At 45.0% G+C, this 21,020-nt stretch overlaps 1 protein-coding gene across 4 annotated transcripts in view; it reads right to left on the minus strand.

Moving 5' to 3' along the window:
• The window catches only part of SLC13A5 (solute carrier family 13 member 5), a 163,435-nt gene that overhangs the window by 124,707 nt on the left and 17,708 nt on the right, over positions 1-21,020 (minus strand). For 2 of the 4 annotated variants that reach the window (XM_040338484.1, XM_040338480.1), the window contains exons 1-2: positions 16,816-16,864; positions 9,471-9,847 (exon numbers count right to left, since the gene is read on the minus strand). In XM_040338484.1, coding sequence (XP_040194418.1) covers positions 9,471-9,575 — 105 coding nt within the window. In that variant the 5' untranslated portion in view covers positions 9,576-9,847; positions 16,816-16,864. Of the gene's footprint in view, positions 1-3,319; positions 3,546-9,470; positions 9,848-16,815; positions 16,865-21,020 lie in introns of those variants that run through there. The other 2 variants (XM_040338481.1, XM_040338482.1) reach the window with 2 other exon arrangements.

Consider the following 21,020-nt stretch of genomic DNA (forward strand, 5'->3'; position numbering starts at 1 on the left):
GTCCATCTGGTGAGCAGATTTAACATTTGAGCACTTTGGGTGTATTTGAATTGCAAGTGGAGAAGGAATTTCCTTTGTTTATTTCTCTGTGGGTCAACAATCAAGACAAAACACTGAATTTATGGACTTTACAATTTAAAAGGGGTTGTAAAGGAATTATTATTGTTTCCCCTAAATAGCTTCCTTTACCTTAGTGCAGTCCTCCGTCACTTACCTCATCCTTCGAGTTTGCTTTTAAATGTCCTTTTTTTCTTCTGAGAAATGCTCACTTCCTGTTCTTCTGTCTGTATTTCAACACCGTAATGCAAGGCTTTTCTTCCTGGTGTGGAGAAAGCCTCTTGAGGGGGCGAGCAGGAGTGTCAGGAAGCCCAGTAACACACAGCTCCTTTCTCCATCTGCAAAGTAGAGAGTATCCTGACTTGCCTGCTTGCCCCCTCCCCCCTCAAGAGGCTTTCTCCACACCAGGGAGAAAGTCTCGCATTACGGTAGTGAGTTACAGACAGAAGAACAGGAAGTGAGCATTTCTCAGAAGAAATAAGGACATTTAAAAGCAAAATCGAAGGATGAGGTAAGTGAAGGAGGACTGCACTAGGGTAAAGGAAACTATTTAGGGAAAAAAATAATTTCCTTTACAACCCCTTTAAGAATTAGCTCAACTTATTTGTTGCACTTTATGTATAGGTTTACAATAATTGTTACAAATTTATTTTGCACTTTATGTACATGTTCACTTTATTCCATGGCATATGGTCATTTAACAGTGTACACAGCAGACACATTTAGCCCTTCCTATTAATATATATTTTTTTAATCCGCACAGTGGCAAGTTCATTATTTTGGGGAGCAGCTATATAGTTTTTCACCTATTGTTTAGATAAATGTATTTACATTTTTTGAACAATTGGCACAAGGTATCTCTATACACTTGAGAACATGGATTACTGGAACCACGTCCTGTGGTCTGATGAGACCAAGATAAATCTATGTGGTTCAGATGGTGTCAAGCAGGTGTGGCGGCAAACAGGTGAGGAGTACAAAAACAAGTGTGTCTTGCCTACAGTCAAGCATGGTGGTGGGAGTGTCATGGTCTGGTGCTGCGTGAGTGCTGCCGGCACTGGGGAGCTACAGTTTATTGAGGGAACCATGAATGCCAACATGTACTGTGACATAGTGAACAAGAGCATGATCCCCTCCCTTTGGAGACTGAGCCACAGGGCAATATTCCAACATGATAACAACCCCAAACACACCTCCAAGACAACCACTGCCTGGCTAGAAGCTAAGGGTAAAGGTGATGGATTGGTGAGGTAATCTGTGGAGAACTGGGACTCCAGTTTCAACCTGTGAAGCTCTGGTGAACTCCATGCCCAAGAGGGTTAAGATAGTGCTGGAAAATAATAGTGGCCACACCAAATATTGACACTTTTAGCCCAATTTGAACATTTTCACTTAGGGGAGTACTCACTTTTGTTGCCAGTGCTCTAGACATTAATGGCTGTGTGTTGAGTGACTTTGAGGGGACAGCAAATTTACACTGTTATACAAGCTGTACACTTACCACTTTACATTGTAGCAAAGTATAATTTCTTCAGTGTCGTCACATGAAAAGATATAATAAAATATTTACAAAGGTGTGAGGGGTGTACTCACTTTTGTGAGATACTGTATGTCCGCAGTCTGACCATCTCCTGTAACATTACATATTCTGATTGATATAAGCAGCACCTTGGTGGTGTCAAGGGATGGAGTTAAGGCCCCCTATATCTCAAGTTTAAAAAATGGTCTATGGTACTTTAAACCCTTGTTTTAGAGCTCAGTACTCCTAAAGCTATGTCATCTGAAATTATTCAAGCATGGTTGCCTATAAAATGCTTTAGTGGAATGTGCATATGAACAATTAGGCGAGATCCGAAAAGTAGGGTTCGAAAGAAGTAAGAGGGATATGTTCTAATGCCAAAAGTTCTGTCCGTGAAGGCAAGATCTGACTGCTTGAAACTGAGGCCCCGTACACACGTCCGAGAAACTCGACAGGCAAAACACATCGTTTTGCTCGTCGAGTTCCTTGTGAAGCCGCCGAGGATCTCGGCGAGCCAAGTTTCCCCATTGACTAACGCGGAAATAGAGAACATGTTCTCTATTTGGCTCGACGAGTTCCTTGTCGGTTTCCTCGGCCAAAAGTGTACACACGACCGGTTTCCTCGGCAGAATACGGCTCCCATCGAGTTTCTGGCTGAATTCTGCCGAGAAACTCGGTCGTGTGTACGGGGCCTATGTCTGTTGGCCATCTGGGTCTTAACTCAAAAGCCTCGTACAGACGACCATTTTTCCCGGCAGGAAAACTGCCAGGAGAGCATTTGGCCGGGAATCCCGGCCGTGTGTATGCTCCCTAGCAGATTTCCCATCAGGAAAACAGCCGAGAATCCCGATGGGAAAATGGAGAAAACTGCTATCTATTTTCTTGTTGGGTTTCTTGTCGGGTTTCCTGCCGAGAAAACCGGTCATCTGTATGCTTACCTGTCCCAGGTAAACCTGCGCATGCTCGATGAGAGTATGACGCATGCGTGGTAACATACATGTTTAGTGTGGGGTGTAGCAAGATGACGGCGACGGCATTGAATGTGACGAGCGCCGGCTCGTCGTAGTCGATGATGTCACTGCGTTCTTGCCATTCAAAAGAACGGAGGTTCTTTTGAATGGCCATCTGTATGCACGGCTTTGCAAGACAAGCTTGCCAGGAATGCCGTCAGGAAAACCAACGTTTTTTTTCTGACGGGATTCCCGACCGTGTGTACAGGGCCATATACTTGACATGGTAAGTGAATATGATTAGTCAATAGAAGGCAGATACTTCTATTTCGGCGTATCTCAGAAGGGAAAAATAGTAGACAAGGCTTTTCGACCTTTTCAGTCGTCCGGAGGTGCCTGCTGCTGCTACACACATCAGATTGTTGGTTAAATAAGTCAACTGCTCAATATAATGATTGTGGTTTTTAACCCTTTGTGTTAGCAGTAGTTTACAAAAGCTAGAATTGGTCAACACTGCATACACAGTCAGCTACACTGAAAATACCGTCCCGTCGATGCATAAGTGCTTACTATTTATGCACTTCTGGACCAACAGGTTCATCCAGAAGCTGGCTCTGCAGAAGGAATTTGAAACTTCATAGCATTTTCTAATAAGAGAGTTTTTTTTTCTTATTTTTTTCACTTGTTAAAATATTATATATACATTGATCTGCAATTCAGCATTACAATACAGAATACAATCAAAGAGCCAACAATGAATGAATAACCGTTCTATATTTTAAGCTCACATTACCTTTGCACGGGTGATGAGGGGTAAAGGTAGCAGCAACAGGGAAGTGAAAACCAGAATAAAGAACCTCTTGCAATTCGGTTGTCTCACATATGGTGCCATCATACGGAAGGCTAAATAGACAGCTGGAGTGACTACAACAGATTCCTGCAAGACTTAGATCCCGGCAAGCTCTGTCCTCACAGCACTCAATGGATAAGCGTGATCCTGCCAGGCTTCCTCCCATTGAGGAAGCTGAGGTAGATAGTGGGAGGTAATCAAGGTGTGTTTTGAAATTTCAAGCTGCGTTTTGAGGAAAGGTCACAGTCCCCCCTTAGGCCTTCACACCTATGCATTTTTTAGTTTTTCAGAAACACACTCCAGTCCATTTAACATGGTTTCCTATGGGTCACGCTCACATCTGTGCATTTTATGGAAAGGGCTGGGACTTTTTTCTGGTTATTGGTTTCAATGACTTCAATATATCAAAAACTTGTATTAAAAAATGCAAAATGCAACCTGCATAAGTGTGAACACGGCCTTAGTAGACAATCACATGGGACAATACAGGTTTTTTATCATTACAGATACACTATATTACCAAAAGTATTGGGACACCTGCCTTTACACGCACATAAACTTTAATGGCATCCCAGTCTTAGTCTGTAGGGTTCAATATTGAGTTGGCCCACCCTTTGCAACTATAACAGCTTCAACTCTTCTGGAAAGGCTGTCCACAAGGTTTAGGAGTGTGTCTATGGGAATGTTTGACCATTCTTCTAGAAGAGCATTTGTGAGGTCAGGCACTGATGTGGACGAGACTGATGTGGAAGTGGCTTGCATTTTCCACTCCAATTCATCCCAAAGGGATTGAGGTCGGGACTCTGTGCAGGCCAGTCAAGTTTCTCCACCCCAAACTCGCTCATCCATGTCTTTATGGACCTTGAAGTTGTTATAGCTGCAAAAGGTGGACCAACTCAATATTGAACCTTACCGACTAAGACTGGAATGCCAGTAAAGTTCATGTGTGTTTAAAGGCAGGCGTCCCAATACTTTTGGAAATACAGTGTATATTCTTAGCAAGAATGTTTTTTTACAAAGTCTGTTTGGAACTTATTCAGTGTACATGCTGAATCAATAACCAACATGACATGGAATATCCCACACAAAATAAGTTTGTAAAAAGGAATATCAGAATGTATATAAAATACAAGACCATTAGAGAATGGTCAGATGTGCATGCGCAGACCAACCATCTCATGATGTCTCTTTGGCTACTTTCAGCGCTAAACAGGAACATTCTAGTTAAAGAAGCACTGCTGTTTTAGGTGATAAAGAAGGGAGTGGGAGAAGGTATCAATGCATTCCTTAAAGTGGAATTCCACTCAAAAATGGAACTTCCACTTTTTGGAATCCCCCCCCTCCGGTGTCACATTTGGCACCTTTCAGGTGGGAGGAGGGAGCAGATAATGTAAAATACAGGTATTTGCTTCCACTTCCGGGCATAGATCACCTCGGTGATCCTATGCCACTTCCAGCGCCTTCTATGTCCTCCCCCACTGTTTTCTAGGAGACACACAGGTCCCAGAAGACAGCAGGGACCAGTGAGGACGCGCAACGCAACTCGCACATGCGCAGTAGGGAACCAGGAAGTGAAGCCGCAAGGCTTCACTGCCTGATTCCCATACCGAGGATGGCGGTGGCAGCAGCCAACTGACAGATCGGCTCCGGGTGTTGACTTCGGACGCCCTGGACAGGTAAGTGTCCATATATTAAGTCAGCAGCTGCAGTATTTTTAGCTGCTGGTTTTTATTTTATTTATTCTTTGGCGGACCTCCGCTTTAAGTTAGTAAAAACAGTAACAATTGAGCAATAATTTCTAAGGTGCCCAGCTATTTTGTCCCCTGTCAGTAAATGGGGCTGTCATCAACCCTATCTAACAAAGAACAAGTTGGTAGACTATCATCTAATATCTAATGACCTGGTGCCCATCCTGCATCTTGGGAGTCACATACGGCCCTTTGGTACTTGATGTGTGGTCCTGCAAAGGGATAGTCGTGACAGTCTCTGGTAACATGTCCCCAGTCTTTGTCTGTCTCCTGCTGTGGGTTTCGAATCTCCAACACTTGTAGTACAGTATGCCCGCAGTCTGACCATTTCCTTTAACATTACATATTCTCATTGTTATATAAGAAGCCCCTTGGTGTTGTCAAGGGATGGCGTTAAGGCCCCCTATATCTCAAATTAAAAAACTGGTCTATGGCACCTTAAACCCTTGTTTTAGAGCTCAGTACTGTCAGCTGAAATTATTTAAGCATGGTTGCCAATAAAATACTTTAGTGTAATGTGCATATGAACCAGTGGCGGTGCGTCCATAGTGGGCGCAAGAGCGCTACGCCCTCTCTCCTGCACTGTCACTCAACAATACATAGATTCCTGCATTGCATGAATCTATATATTGTCGCCGCTGCTGCCCACTATTCAGGTGGCCGGCCCCCTGTTGAGCACCGGCTATCTGAATAACAGCGGTGGTTGTGTTTTGGAAGTGTCTATCAGAGCCAGCAGCTTTGATAGGCTTCCCGATTACAGCCTGTGGGCTCTAATCGGCTTCCAAATGGTTAACCAGAGGGCGCACAGTGTGTGCATTCCCTGGTTCAGGCCCCATACACACGGGAGTATTTATCCACGGATACGGTCCAGCGGACCGTTTCCGCGGATAAATCCTCTCGAGGATTTCAGCAGATTTTAATCCGATGGAGTGTACTCACCATCGCATTGAAATCCGCGCCGAAATCCTCTGGCGATGACGCGTCGCCGCGAATATGACGCGGCGACGTGCGCGACGCTGTCATATAAGGAATTCCACGCATGCGTTGAATCATTGCGACACATGCGGGGGATCCCTTCGGATGGATGGATCCGGTGAGTCTGTACAGACGAGCGGATCCATCCGTTGGGATGGATTCCAGCAGATGGATTTGTTCTGCATGTCAGCGAATATCCGATCTGCTGGAATCCATCCCGGGGGAGATATATCCGCGGATAAAGATCCGCTGGCGTGTACACACCATAGGATCTATCCGCTGAAACCCATTTGCTGGGATTTATCTGCGGATGGATTCTATGGTGTGTATGGGGCCTAACACTGACACGCGTCTCAGCCAATCAGGTTCACCGGGTCTGGTTGGGGGGGGGGGGGGAATCTAGCGGTATTGTGGGGCAATCTGGCGACATTTTTGGGGCAAACTGGCGGAATTTGATGGGCCAAACTGGTGGCATTTTACGGGGGGAAACTGGCGGCAATTGATGGGCACAGTGGCGACAATTAATGGCACAGTGACTGTGTTTGATGGCACAGTGGCGACAATTGATGGGCACAGTGATGACAATTGATGGGCACAGTAATGACAATTGATGGGCACAGTAATGACAATTGATGGGCACAGTGGCGACGTGTGATGGGCACAGTGGCGGCGTGTGATGGGCACAGTGGCGGCGTGTGATGGGCACAGTGGCTGCGTGTGATGGGCACAGTGGCTGCGTGTGATGGGCACAGTGGCTGCGTGTGATGGGCACAGTGGCGACAATTAATGGCACAGTGGTTGCGTTTGATGGCACAGTGGTGACAATTGATGGCACAGTGGTGACAATTGATGGCACAGTGGTGACAATTGATGGCACAGTGGTGACAATTGATGGCACAGTGGTGACAATTGATGGCACAGTGGCGACAATTGATGGGCACAGTGGCAACAATTGATGGGCACAGTGAGGCTGCAATTGATGTTTTTTTTTCCGTTTGTTTTCGCTCCCCAAAAAATTTTGAGCACCAGCCGCCCTGATATGAACAATTAGGTGGAGTCCAAAAAGTAAGGTTCAGAAGGAATAAGGATGATATGATTCAATGCCAAAAGACTGAAGGCAAGATTTGACTACTTGAATCTGAGTCTGTTGGCCAACTGGGTCTTAATTCATACGCTTGACTCGGTGAGTGCATGGGAGTCCGCTCCATAGGGCAAGGGGGGGTCGTTTGCCCCCCCTGGAATCACCAGGGAAAGCCAGGAGCAGGGCCGAACTGGCCCTGGGGCCGATTTAAGCGGCGACTGCAGCGCTCCCCTCCTTCTGTCCTCCGGCGCTCGTATCATATGTCATGGAGCTGGGTCTGTGTGCAAGGTCTAGCCCACCTAGTTCGGCTCCTCTGATAGTCTTCTAGTGTTCTGCCTATCACACGAGCCGAACTAAGGGGGCGGGACCTTGCACACAGACCCAGCTCTGTGACATACGATACGAGCGCCAGAGGAGGGGAGCGCCGTTTTATATAGTTTACCAGGCCTGTGCTTTGTTTGTTCCAACATCTGTTGCCACAGGTAACACTAGACTATTTTCTGATGTATTTTTAGTCTGGAAACGCAGAGCAAACACAACACGGAGTTGTAGCCTACGGCATAGTTTCTAGTTGTTCCTTATTTAGAGTGCCTGTTCCTCTTCTGGAATCAAATCCATTTGTCCCTCATTCAAAAAGGTTCCTCTTTTAGACCGGAAATAAATATACTGGGCCATATTCTCAAAAAATCTCCGCCTGCTTCGCTTAGGGCACTTACACTCCGCTGTCCCAACTTACTGGAGCAGGTGTTGTATTCCCCAACCACTTGCTCCATAAGTTGGGACAGCGGAGTGTAAGTGTCACGGCGTAGCCTGGCGGATCTCCAAGGGGGCGTCTTCTATTCAAATGAAGCGCGCCCCTGATGCGAAAGAACTGGGCATGCGCCGGGCTGCAAAAAGCCCAGTGCGCATGCTCCAGTTCTCGGCGGAAAACGTCAATGACGCCGACGTGTGCGTCATTGACGTAAAGTCGTATTCAAGAACGACTTACGCAAACGACGTTAAATTTTGAAATTTCGACGCGGGATCGACGGCCATACTTAACATTGAGTACGCCACCTAGGGGGCTTCTTTATCTTTACGCCGCGTATCGCTTACGGAAACGACGTTAAAACACTACGGCGGGCAAGCGTACGTTAGAGAATCGGCGTGACTAGTCATTTGCATATTCTACGCTGACCGCCACCTAGCGGTCAGCGTAAATATTGCAGTCTAAGATACAACGGCGCAAGCCGTCGTATCTTAGGCATGTTTAAGTGTATCTCAGTTTGAGAATACACTTAAACATAGGAAACGGACTTACGTAGGCGTATCTGCTGATACGCCTACGTAACTTGTTTAAGAATATGGCCCACTGTCAATATAGTGTAGTGTTTCAGTCAAGGGAAAGGGGTGCTGTGTAATGTAAAGGGGTCCAGAGGTGCAGTTGTGGAGAGGGGTACACAGTAGTGACAAATAGATATTGAAAGATGCAGGTGGCACAGTGGGGTGTTTTTACATTTTAATGTGGGGGTGGGGATGGGGCTTTTAACCCCCACTAGCGGTCGAAGAAAGGTTAAAACGCAACTCTGTATCGCTGCTGCTGAAGCGCCCCCCTCCCCCCTGAAAACATTTCAGCGGACGCCCATGGGTGAGTGAATATGATTAGTCAATGGAAGGCAGATACTTCTATTTCTGTGTATCTCGGAAGGGGAAAATAGTAAACAGACAAGGTTTTTCAACTTTTTAGTCATCCAGAGGTGCCTGCTGCTACACACATCAGATTGTTGGTTAAATAAGTCAACTGTTCAACATAATGATTGTGGTTTTGAACCCTTCGTGTTAACTGTAGTTTACACAAGCTAGAATTGGTCAACACTGCATACACAGTCAGCGACACTGAAAATACCGTCCTGTCGATGCATAAGCGCTGACTATGTATGCACTTCTAGACCAACAGGTTCATCCTGAAGCCGGCTCTGCAGAAGGAAATTTGAAGCATCATAGGATTTTCTAATTAGAGAAAGTTTTTTTTCTTTTTGCACTTTAAAATATTATATACACTGTATGTTGATATGCAATTCAGCATTACAATACAGAATACAATCAAAGAGCCAACAATGAATGAATAACCGTTTCATATTTTTAGTTCATATTACCTTTTTACTTGTTAAAATATTATATATATATATATATATATATATATATATATATATATTGATATGCAATTCAGCATTACAATACAGAATACATTCAAAGAGCCAACAAGTCAACAATAAATAAATAACCGTTGTATATTTTTAGCTCACGTTACCTTTGTGCGGATGATGAGGGGTAAAGGGAGCAGCAACAGGGGAGTGAAAAGCAGAATGAAGAACCTCTTGCAGTTCAGAAGTTGTCTCACACATGGTGCCATCATATGGAAGGATGAATATACAGCTGGAGTCACTTCAACAGATTCCTGCAAGACTTAGATCCAGGCAAGCTCTGTCCTCACAGCACTCAATGGATAAATGTGATCCTGCCAGGCTTCCTCCCATTGATATAGTGCTGAGGTAGATAGTGGGAGGTAATCAAGGTGTGTTTTGAAATTTCAAGCTGCATTTTGAGGGCAAGGTCACAGTCCACCCTTAGTAGACAATCACATGGGAGGAGAAAGTCATCCTATAGAGCTGTCAGCCAGCCTGTATCCTGACAAGAGATAAATAAGAAGGTTACATCCCAGCAATGTCATTGGCTGTATGCACACCAAGCATCTACATTTCAACGCAGCCTACTACCGAGCTGACCATCTTGTAGATTCTTTGGAATGATTTTTACGTGTAACCTCTTTCTACTCTTAGCTTGAGTCAGAGAAGTTACTCACAGTTATGCTGGGAGCTGTCCAAGCACATTAACACACATCAGTACAGAGCATGGCATTATATTCATTTGGGAGTGAACTTTACTGCAGTCTACTGGAGAATTTTGGAAATACACTTTGGGCAAGTTGCTAAAAAACTTAAAGGGGTTGCAAAGGTTCGTTTTTGATTTTCTAAATAGGTTCCTTTAAGCTATTGCATTGTTAACCAACGATGCACTAGCTTAACCACTTCCTTACTGGGCACTTAAACCACCTTCCTGCCCAGAGGACTTTTTGCGATTCGGCACTGCGTTGCTTTAACTGACAATTGCGCGGTCGAGCGACGTGGCTCCCAAACAAAATTGACGTCCTTTTTTTCCCACAAATAGAGCTTTCTTTTGGTGGTATTTGATCACCTCTGCGGTTTTTATTTTTTGCGCTATAAACAAAAATAGAGCGACAATTTTGAAAAAAAAAAAAATGTTTTACTTGTTGCTATAATAAATAGCTCATTTTTTTTTTTACATTTTTTTTTTATCCTCAGTCTAGGCCGATACGCATTCAACATATTTTTAGTAAAAAAAAACAAAATCGCAATAAGCGACTGGTTTGCGCAAAAGTTATAGCGCCTACAAAATAAGGGACAGAATTATTTTTTTTTTACTAGTAATGGCGGCGATCTGCGATTTTTATTGCGACTGCGACAATATGGCGGACACATCGGACACTTTTGACACATTTTTGGCACCATTCACATTTATACTGCAATCAGTGCTATAAATATGCACTAATTACTGTATAAATGTGACTGGCAGGGAAGGGGTTAACACTAGGGGGTGAGGAAGGGGTTAAATGTATTCCCTATAAAGTGTTCTAACTGTGGGGGAAGAGGAGTGACTGGGGGAGGTGACCGATCTGTGTCTCTATGTACAAGAGACACAGATCGGTCTCCTTTCTCCCTGACAGCAACGCTGTCTGTGAGAGCCGGCAATGAGAAATTATTTCATATGTAAACATATGAGATCATCTCTCATAGGCCGCACAGATCGCCTAGCAAAAGGCCACTCCGATTGGCCGTTCACGGCGATCTGTGATTGGCTGTGTCCAAGGGACACGACCAGCACAGCAGTTCCCCGCTGCGTGCTCGGGAGCGCGCGCGCGGAACGCGGAAAGGGGCGGAAGTCAAATTACGGCGCCCCAGAGAAGTAGAACCACCCTGCGGCCGTATATAGTCGTACGGCCGTCGGGAAGTGGTTAAAGGAACTTATTTAGAAAATCAAAAACGAACCTTTACAACCCCTTTAAGTTTTTTAGCAACTTGCCCAAAGTGTATGGGATAGCAGACGGGAATTACCCTTAACACTTTAAATAAATAAATAAATAAAAGACAGCAGACCACTGTTGGATGTTAAAGGCCGCGGTTATTTAATATTGGTTTCAAAATATTGTGATAAATATTATCAACAAAATATAAATAAATAAGCATAAAAATTAAGCATTAAAGCTAACCTAGCCACTACGGCTCAGGCTGCCAACACAATTACCCAGCTAGCACACTAGAACCAACTTCACAAAAGATATTTTTAACATAAATATATAATCAAATAAGTATGAGCATAGCTAGTCCCCCTTTGCTGTTAAAAAAAACTTATTTTTTTATTTTTTATTAATAAAGCAAAGGTGACACTACCACATAAGAAACAACCGCGACAAGATATATTCTGAAAAGAGTGGGGGGGGGGGGGGGAGGGGACGAACACCACAGCTCCAATGTCTTCTGAGGCGAATGAGCCTGGGCTGGACGGAACCCGCTTTAAATAGCCCAAAAACGGCCTAAAACCCATTGGTTCTGACTGGTTTGAACTGACCCTTCCCGGGCTTTCTGTCCAGAAGACCAGGAAGGGTCACCCAAAGTTCAAAGAGCCCGCCAAAAAAGTCACCTGGGGGACAAATGAGCAAGTTTAAACTGACCTTTCCCGGGCATTCTATTCAGGCCCAGGAAAGGTCACCCAAAGGCCAAATAATCTAATTTCTTCACAGGGGGCTAAGAAAACCCCCCCCAGAAGCCTAACACTGTCCCCCGTCGCTCTCCCATGAGGAAAAGGGGGCTACAATTGCCCCTTTTCCTGTCATTTCCAAAATTCTCCAGTTCTCACTTTTCCTTTCGATTTCCCTTCTAAATGTTTGTTTTCTTTGTCTGAATTTCTCACTTCCTGTTCCTCCTCAGTAAGCTGTTCTGACTGACTTTCCACCGCTCGGATGATGGTGGAAAGTTTACTGAGGAGAAACAGGAAGTGAGAAATTCAGACAAAGAAAAAAAACAAGGAAAATCGAAGGAAAAGGGTAAGTGAACCAACAATGCACTAGCTTAACCACTTGCTTACTGGGCACATATACCCCCCTCCTGCCCAGGTGAAATTTCAGTTTCCGGCACTGCGTCGCTTTAACTAACAATTGCGCGGTCGTGCGACGTGGCTCCCAAACAAAATTGACGTCCTTTTTTCCCCACAAATAGAGCTTTCTTTTGGTGGTATTTGATTGCCTGTGCGGTTTTTATTTTTTGCGCTATAAACAAAAAAGAGCGACAATTTTGAAAAAAAATACAATATTTTTTACTTATAATATCCCAATAAAAAAAAAAAAAAAACATTTTTTTTCCTCAGTTTAGGCCAATACGTATTCTTCTACATATTTTTGGTTTGCGCAAAAGTTATAGCGCCTACAAAATAAGGGACAGAATTATTATTTTTTATTATTTATTTTTTTTACTAGAAATGGCGGCAATCTGCGTTTTTTATTGGGACTGCGATGTTATGGCGGACACATCGGACACTTTTGACACATTTTTGGCGCCATTCACATTTATACTGCGATCAGTGCTATAAATATGCACTAATTACAGTATAAATGTGACTGGCATTGAAGGGGTTAACACTAGGGGGTGAGGAAGGGGTTAAATGTATTCCCTGCTTTGTGTTCTAACTGTAGGTGGAGGGGGGGTGACTGGGGGAGGTGACCGATCTGTGTCCCTATGTACAAGAGACACAGATCGGTCTCCTCTCCAGAGACAGCACCGCTGTCTTTGTGTAAAACGGCAATGACAGATGATCTCATATGTTTACATATGAGATCATCTCTCATTGGCCGCACAGATCGCATCGCCAACGGCCACTCTGATTGGCCGTTCGCGGCGATCTGTAATTGGCTGTGTCCAAGGGACACGGCCAACACAGAGTTTCCCCGCTGCGCGCTCTGGAGCGCGCGCGAGGAACGCGCAAAGGGGCGGACGTCAATTGACATCCACTTGGATTTTCGGATCCACGCTGTAGCCGTCATTTGACTATAGCGCGGATCCCAAGCGGTTAAAGGAACCTATTTAAAAAATAAAAAAAATAACGTTTACAACCCCTTTAAAGCGGAGTTCCAGCCTTTTTTATGTTTATTAAAAGTCAGCAGCTACAAAAAGTGTAGCTGCTGGCTTTTAATAAACAGAAACGTACCTGTTCCACTGTACAGCGACGCAGCCACCCGGAGCTTCGCTCGTCTCCACCCTCTCTCCGCCAGCACCTCCATTTTGACTGTGGGCACCCGGCCGTGACAGCTTTCAGCTTCACGGCCGGGCGCTCAATGCGCATGCGCGAGCGGTGCTGGGCTGCCTGAGTGGACAGGCGTTCACCTGGGACCTGTCACGTGTCCCAGGTGATCGCCTACAGGGAGGGGCCGCCTAAGGCGATATGACGAGTCACCTAAGCGGCCCCTGGGCGGAAGGAGGAAGTGGCACATGAAGTCCCACTCCTACTGAAGCCCCCACTCCCCCCCCCCAAAAAATGGCAAATGTAATTTCTTTATCAGTTTAGGCCAATATGTATTCTGCTACATGATTTAGGTTAAAAAAAATCCCAATAAGCGTATATTGATTGGTTTGCGCAAAAGTTATGGCTTCTACAAACTATGAGATATATTAGTGGAATTTTGTATTTCTTTTTTACTAGTAATGGCGGCAATCAGCAACTTGTAGCGGGACTGCAATGTTGCGGCGGACAAATTGGACACCTGACACATTTGACCCTTTTTGGGGACCAGTGACACTAATACAGTGATCAGTGCTAAAAAATATACACTGTCACTGTACTAATGACGCTGGCAGGGAAGGGGGTTAACATCATGAGCAATCAAAGGGTAAAATGTGTTCCTAGGGAGTTCTTTCTAACTGTGTGGGGGGTGATTGTACTGTGGGAAAGTAGAGATCCATGTTCCTGCCTAGCAGGAACACAGGATCACAGCCTTCCCTTGTCACAGGCAATCTGCCTATGTAAACAGATGTTTTGTCTGTGTCTCAACAATCGGCAGAGGCCGCGGACATCGCACCCGCCGAACCCGCTTATTGGCTCCTGCTGTGTTCAATCACAGTAGAAGTGGGTCGCCGGTGCGCCCCAGACCCAAAGGTGCAGAATCACATAAAGGTACGTGATTTTGCCCATAGCAGCCGCCCTTTCGCAGTAAATGTACATGGGCATTCGGCATCTGGTTAAACTTCAGCTTTAAATTCAGATTCAAGGTTGCACTTAATAATAAACAAGAAAAACACCTAATCAAGGACAAACACACCTCAGGATTCAAGCAACTTAACCTCCCTGGCGGTATGATTCCTTCTGGTTTTAGGTGCTGAAAGCGGTACAATTATTTTTCATGGAAATTTGGTGTTTTATATTTTAGGCCTGTAATTCTTAAGAATAACTCACTTAAATCTGTCCAAACAAGAGTCTAGTAGACACCCCGGGCATGATAAAGTTTGAAACACAAAATCATAAATTATAATATAATTAATAACTAATTATAACAAATAATAATGTAATTATAATAAAAATTATTCAATAATGTAATTAAATCAAAAACACTGAAATTTGCTCAGTTGCAGAATTGTCGCTGTCATTACTTTTATTGTTTGATGACGAATTTCCCCACAAATCGCTATCGATCAATTCTGCAAGTGATTCTAATTTATTATCGCTGTTTTCAAGCTGGTCTAAAAGCACTTTTGATGTAAAGGGACACTTTTTTTATTTGCTATGGACAATCTCCAGTTTCCAGGTAGAAAGAACAGTTTTTATTATATAAAAGTGCATGCACGTCACTGGGCAGACCACTAAGGACAAAGGGGGTGTGAAATTATTTGATACAGTACTGTAATGTGTAATCTGTAAGATTACAGTATACTGTATGTGTATTGTGTATTTCACTTTTTGAATTTGGCGCCGAACTCCGTCCCTGTGCATTGTAATGTCGCAGGGAACGGAGCTCGGCACTGTGAATCGAGCGAGGAGACACAGCGGAGGAGCTGGCACATACAGCGGGGACACATCGCAGGATCCAGGGACAAGGTAAGTAACTCTCCCTGTATCCTGCAATGCAGTCCCGAGTCTGGCTCGGGGATACCGCTTTTGGTATGAAAAATTCACCCCGAGCCTGACTCGGGAATACCCCTAAGGAGGTTAAAGCGGGGGTTCACCCAAAAAAAAAATTCTAACATTACATTGAGCCGAGTTGTGAGTATGACATTATGCTGTTTTTTTTTATTTCCTTGCCGTACATAACGTTTTATCTATATTTTCACCGCGGCTTCCGGGTATGTAATCTGCGGGACTGGGCGTTCCTAATTGATTGACATGCTTCCCACCGGCGCATACAGCGCGTCACGAGTTGCCGAAAGAAGCCGAACGTCGGTGTGCAGGCACCGTATAGACCAGACTCGCAGTCCGGCTTCTTTCGGCAACTCGTGACGCGCTGTATGCGCCGGTGAGAAGCATGCCAATCAATTAGGAACGCCCAGTCCCGCAGATTACATACCCGGAAGCCGCGGTGAAAATATAGATAAAACGGTATGTACGGCAAGGAAATAAAAAAAAACAGCATAATGTCATTCTCACAACTCAGGTCAATGTAATGTTAGAATTTTTTTTTGAGTGAACCCCCGCTTTAATGGATTGTAAGCTCCATGAGCAGGATGGTTTTTGTTTTTTTACGTTTTACGTCTGACTTTAGAAACTCGTGGCAGGAGAGAGAAAAGAAGACTTGGCTTGACTTTGTTTTGTTTGTCAGCCCCAACCCCCCCCCCCCATAACGCTTATCATCTTGTGACAGGAGAGAGGAGGCCCCCCCTCGGTTCTCTGCTCCAGGGGGGCCCTGCCTAAAGCTGTGTAAGGGGCCCCACAATTTGTGATGGCTGCCCTGAGCATGGTCCCTCCTATTCCTTCTGTATTGAACTGTATTGTACTGTCCTCCCTCTACATTGTAAATTGTTGGCTCTATATAAATCCTGTATAATAATGATAATAATTCTGGCACTGTCACCATTACTACTGCCAATAACTTAAATAATTTATTGCACATCATACTGTGTGTAAGGCTTGCCATATATTATTCTTTTTTTTTTTTGTACAATTTTCCTTTACATTTACCAAAACTATATAATGAGCGTTGCATAAACTGTTGGCACTATATAAATCCTGTATAATAATAATATATGAGGTCAAACCTAAACACTTTCAATTTGTATGCAATTAGGCAGGCCCTTGCACTACATAGTTGAAGGTAAATTTAAAGGAAATTGAATTAGAAAACTGTATAATGTACGGCCAGGGCCAGCATAAGAGTAAAAAAAAAATTAAAAAAATAAGCCACAAGTACAAAGTGTACAAATGTGGTTTATTTTTTAAAGTGTGGATGAAATCTTTTCAGTTTTAATATCTACAGTAGCTAATATCCTCTCAGAAACTGTACCCAATGCCAACTTCTCAGTCTAAGGTGTTTTCCATACCTAGGTGACAATTGTAATACAAGGTCTCCAGGTCCTTCCAGTATTGTCCGATGTGCTGTGCAGGAATAAAGACACAATGTCCCTTTACCCTAAGCAACAACACAAAGCTAAACACTTTCATGAGAATAATTACATGTGAAATTGTTGCTACATTTACAGATGTTAAAAAAAAACAGATAACAGGTACCGCGAGAGTTAAAAATAGGAAGTAGGTCACCTCAATCCAGTAGAAAGCTATAAAAGAACATTGCTAGAGAGGTGAAATCTATGGCCTAAAATGGAGTATGCACTAGTAGATTGTCAAACAAATGTTTGAGTGAATTTTATGAACATTTGTACGTAAATTCTCAGTATTTTCAACGGCTTGACGAATGTCCTTCAGAAGCAGTGATTTTGAAATACATGAACTTTGCCAAACCAAAACCACATACAATTGTACAGGTTACTCAGCCGGGTGAACTCAGTTCCCAACAAAGTGAAAAAGCAGAGTCCGGCTGGACTGACAGAGTAGAGAGGGAGCAGAATGCAGTTTGGCCATCTAGTGCCCAATCAGAGAATTGTCCAGTACAGATGCAGTCCCACGCTTCAAGAACCTTTCCCTAGAGCTAGCACTGTCCCCAACAGCTGGGACACCTGCCCCTACTCCACCAACTCACCAAAAGCGCACCAAACATGGGCATTAAAAAGGCTCTGCCTAACCCAAGATGGTCGCTAGGGTCACATAGGGAGGCAACATTCAATCTGATTGCTTTCCAAGTGACCCCAGAAACCATATAGGAACCATGTCCCTCTTGACTTCCTCTCCAACTACAGTGCCACTGCAGATAGCGTCACCTACAGTGGAGAAAGTAGACTGCACCTGCCCATCACGCTACGTCAATTTTTCCCATCACTGTGGTAAAAGACAAACATTAAAGGGGTTGTAAAAATAACAAACATGTTATACTTACCTCCACTGTGCAGCTTGTTTTGCACAGAGTGGCCCCGATCCACGTCTTCTGGGGTCCCTCGGCGACTGTCTCTGGTCCTCCCCGCACGAACTACACACGTTCATTTGAGAGAGCTCGCATTGTGTGTAGTCCTTGTGGGCGCGCTCTCGTGACACAGCGAGCGGCCATAGCCGCTCACTGTATCACTCGGCCCCTCCCCTCGGCACGCCGCATCACTGGATGTGATTGACAGCAGCGCCAGCTAATGGCTGCGCTGCTTTCAATCCATCCGCTCTAGCCAATCAGCGGCCAGGCTGAGCGGCGAAGAGGGTGTCGGGACCGAGCGCAGGACTTTCGAGGGGTCAGGTAAGTATAACGGGGGGCCGGGGCGGTATACTCTGAAGTTTTTTCACCTTAATGCATAGAATGCATTAAGGTGAAAAACTTTTTCCTTTACAACTCCTTTAATTTGACCCTACTAATAATTAGAAAATCCCCCCAAAAAAATCTAAAATTAAACATTTTAAAATGAAAATTTACTAGTGTATGACCAGCCTAACCACTTCCCGCCCGGTCAATAGACAACTGACGTCCGGGAAGTGGTTCTGTTATCCTGACTGGACATCTATTGACATCCAGCAGGATAACATGCCGGCACACGCCCGTGGGGGCGCGCAGCACGGCGATCGGTGGTGCAGGATGTCAGTCTGACACCCTGCATCTCCGATCTCGGTAAAGAGCCTCCGGCGGATAACGCAAAGTGGCTAAAAAAACAAATCTGTCTGTGTAAAGAATATTTCACATCTGACTGCACACACCCTTTGCTCATAAGAAATGATATCTTGCATGTAGTAGGCTGCGGAAGCTGGCCACGTGCCTTATGAAGTTCTCCACTCAGGCTCAAAATTAGAGATTTGGCACTTCCATTAGTATCGCATCGTGCATTGTGGATGCTGGGGAGAGTGCCAGAGCTCTGACTTGGTTCCCAGTTAAAATTGGCACATGGCTGGAACAAAGTTCTTTGGAGACAAAATGTATTTTGTAGTGCTCGTTGTTTGGTTGTTGATGAAGACAGGTACACCTTAAAGCAGAGGTCCGCCGAAAAAAAAATAAATATTAAAAACCAGCAGCTACAAATACTGCAGCTGCTGACTTTTAATATATGGACACTTATCTGTCCAGGCCGCCCGCGATGTCGGCAGCCAAAGCCGATCTGCCCGTCAGCTCTCGGCTGCTGCCGCCGCCATCCTCGGTAAGGCAATCAGGAAGTGAAGCCTTGCGGCTTCACTTCCTGGTTCCGTACTGCGCATGCGTGAGTCGCCATGCGCGTCCTCACTGGTCCCTGCTGTCTTCTGGGACCTGTGTGTCTCCAAAAGACTTTGGGGGAGGACAGAGTAGGCGCTGGAAGTAGCGTAGATCACCGCAGTGGTTTATGCCACACAGGTATCTGCTCTCTCCTCCCCCCCTCTCTCCTCCCCCCTGCCAAATGTGACACCGGAAGGGGGGAGGATTACAAAAAGTGGAAGTTCCATTTTTGGGTGGAACTCCAGTTTAAAACGGGGGTCAGCAACCTGTAGATTATGGTCTACCTGTAAATTGTGGATAGGTGACTGGTAGATTGCGGTCTGGGCTTGCTGACCAGCCATCCCAGAGAATCAAAGTGCAATGCAGAGGGACTACTTGTAATGTTGGAGCTGTAATAGGGAGCAAGAGCCGCATAAGCTGATGCCTCCTCTGTAATGCTGGCTCCTGTCCGAGTCGTCCCATGCAGAGTGATACCAACTGCACCCCATCTCTTATCCTGGCTAGTGATCTTTATGCCTAGTACACACGAGAGGATCGATCCGCGGAAACGGTCCGGAGGTCTGTTTCCGCGGATAAATCCTCTGGCGGATTTTGATCTCATGGTTGTACTAACCATGAGATCAAAATCCCCGCGGAATTCCCCCTGCGGTGACGTGTCGCGCCGTCGCCGCGATGATGACGCGGCGACGTGCGCGACGCTGTAATATAAGGACTTCCACGCATGCGTCGAAACATTACGACGCATGGGAGGGATGGATTCGGACGGATTGATCCGGTGAGCCTGTACAGACCATCGGATCAATCCGATGGACTGGATTCCAGCGGATCGATTTCTTAGCATGCTGAAACCGGTCCGCGGAAAAATTTCAGCGGATCGATCCTCTCGTGTGTACGGGGCCTAAGGCCCCATACACACGAGAGGATTTATCCGCGGATACGGTCCAGCGGACCGTATCCGCGGATAAATCCTCTCGAGGATTTGCGCGGATTTCCATGCGATGGAGTGTACTCACCATCGAATCGAAATCTGCGCCGAAATCCTCTGGCGATGACGTGTCGCGCCGTCGCCGCGATTATGACGCGGCGACGTGCGCGACGCTGTCATATAAGGAATTCCACGCATGCGTCGAATCATTACGACGCATGTGGGGGATCCCTTCGGACGGATGGATCCGGTGAGTCTGTACAGACCAGCGGATCCATCCGTTGGGATGGATTCCAGCGGATAGATTTGATAGCAGGTCATCAAATATTTATCCGCTGGAAATCCATCCCAGGGGATAAATATCCGCGGAAACAGATCCGCTGGAGTGTACACACCATAGGATCTATCCGCTGAAACCCAGTCGCTGGGATTTTTCAGCGGATGGATTCTATCGTGTGTATGGGGCCTTGGAGTGGTGCCAGCAGCAGGAAAGAAGAGATCTTCAGGTCAGTGACTGTGAAGCAATACACTGGGCATAATAGTATAGGCCTGCTTTTGCATGGATGTGCTGTGGTTTACCCACTCCGCGGGTGCAGTGCAGTGTTCCTGCAGCTTTTCTGCGGGTTTGCTGGGCTTAGTCATAGACTTCTATTACATCCCATTCTATTACATCCTGTGGGTTTGGTCCACTTTCTTAAAGCACACCAAAACTCCTGAATGCAGTACAGCAAGAGGCAAAAAAAAAATTCACCTTAATGCAGGGAATGCATTAAGGTATAAAATATTTTACCTTTTTTACCTTTAGAACCACTTTAAAGCGGACCTTCGGTCAATTTTTTCATCTTTCCCTCTATTAAATCTTCTGCCCTTGTTGTTTTAACTATTGGATAGTAAATATAGTTTTGAAAACGTAAACCTATCCAAAAGAATGTGTACATAAAAGTAGGAAACCTAATTGAATTGTTGTAAACCATTTTAAATTCTTGTCCAGAATATATTATCCTTCCATGTAACAAAGATGTTAATGCGTTTGTGCATGGAATGTT

Source organism: Rana temporaria, chromosome 2 (genome assembly GCF_905171775.1).
Source record: "Rana temporaria chromosome 2, aRanTem1.1, whole genome shotgun sequence".
NCBI classification, from domain to species: Eukaryota; Metazoa; Chordata; class Amphibia; order Anura; family Ranidae; genus Rana; species Rana temporaria.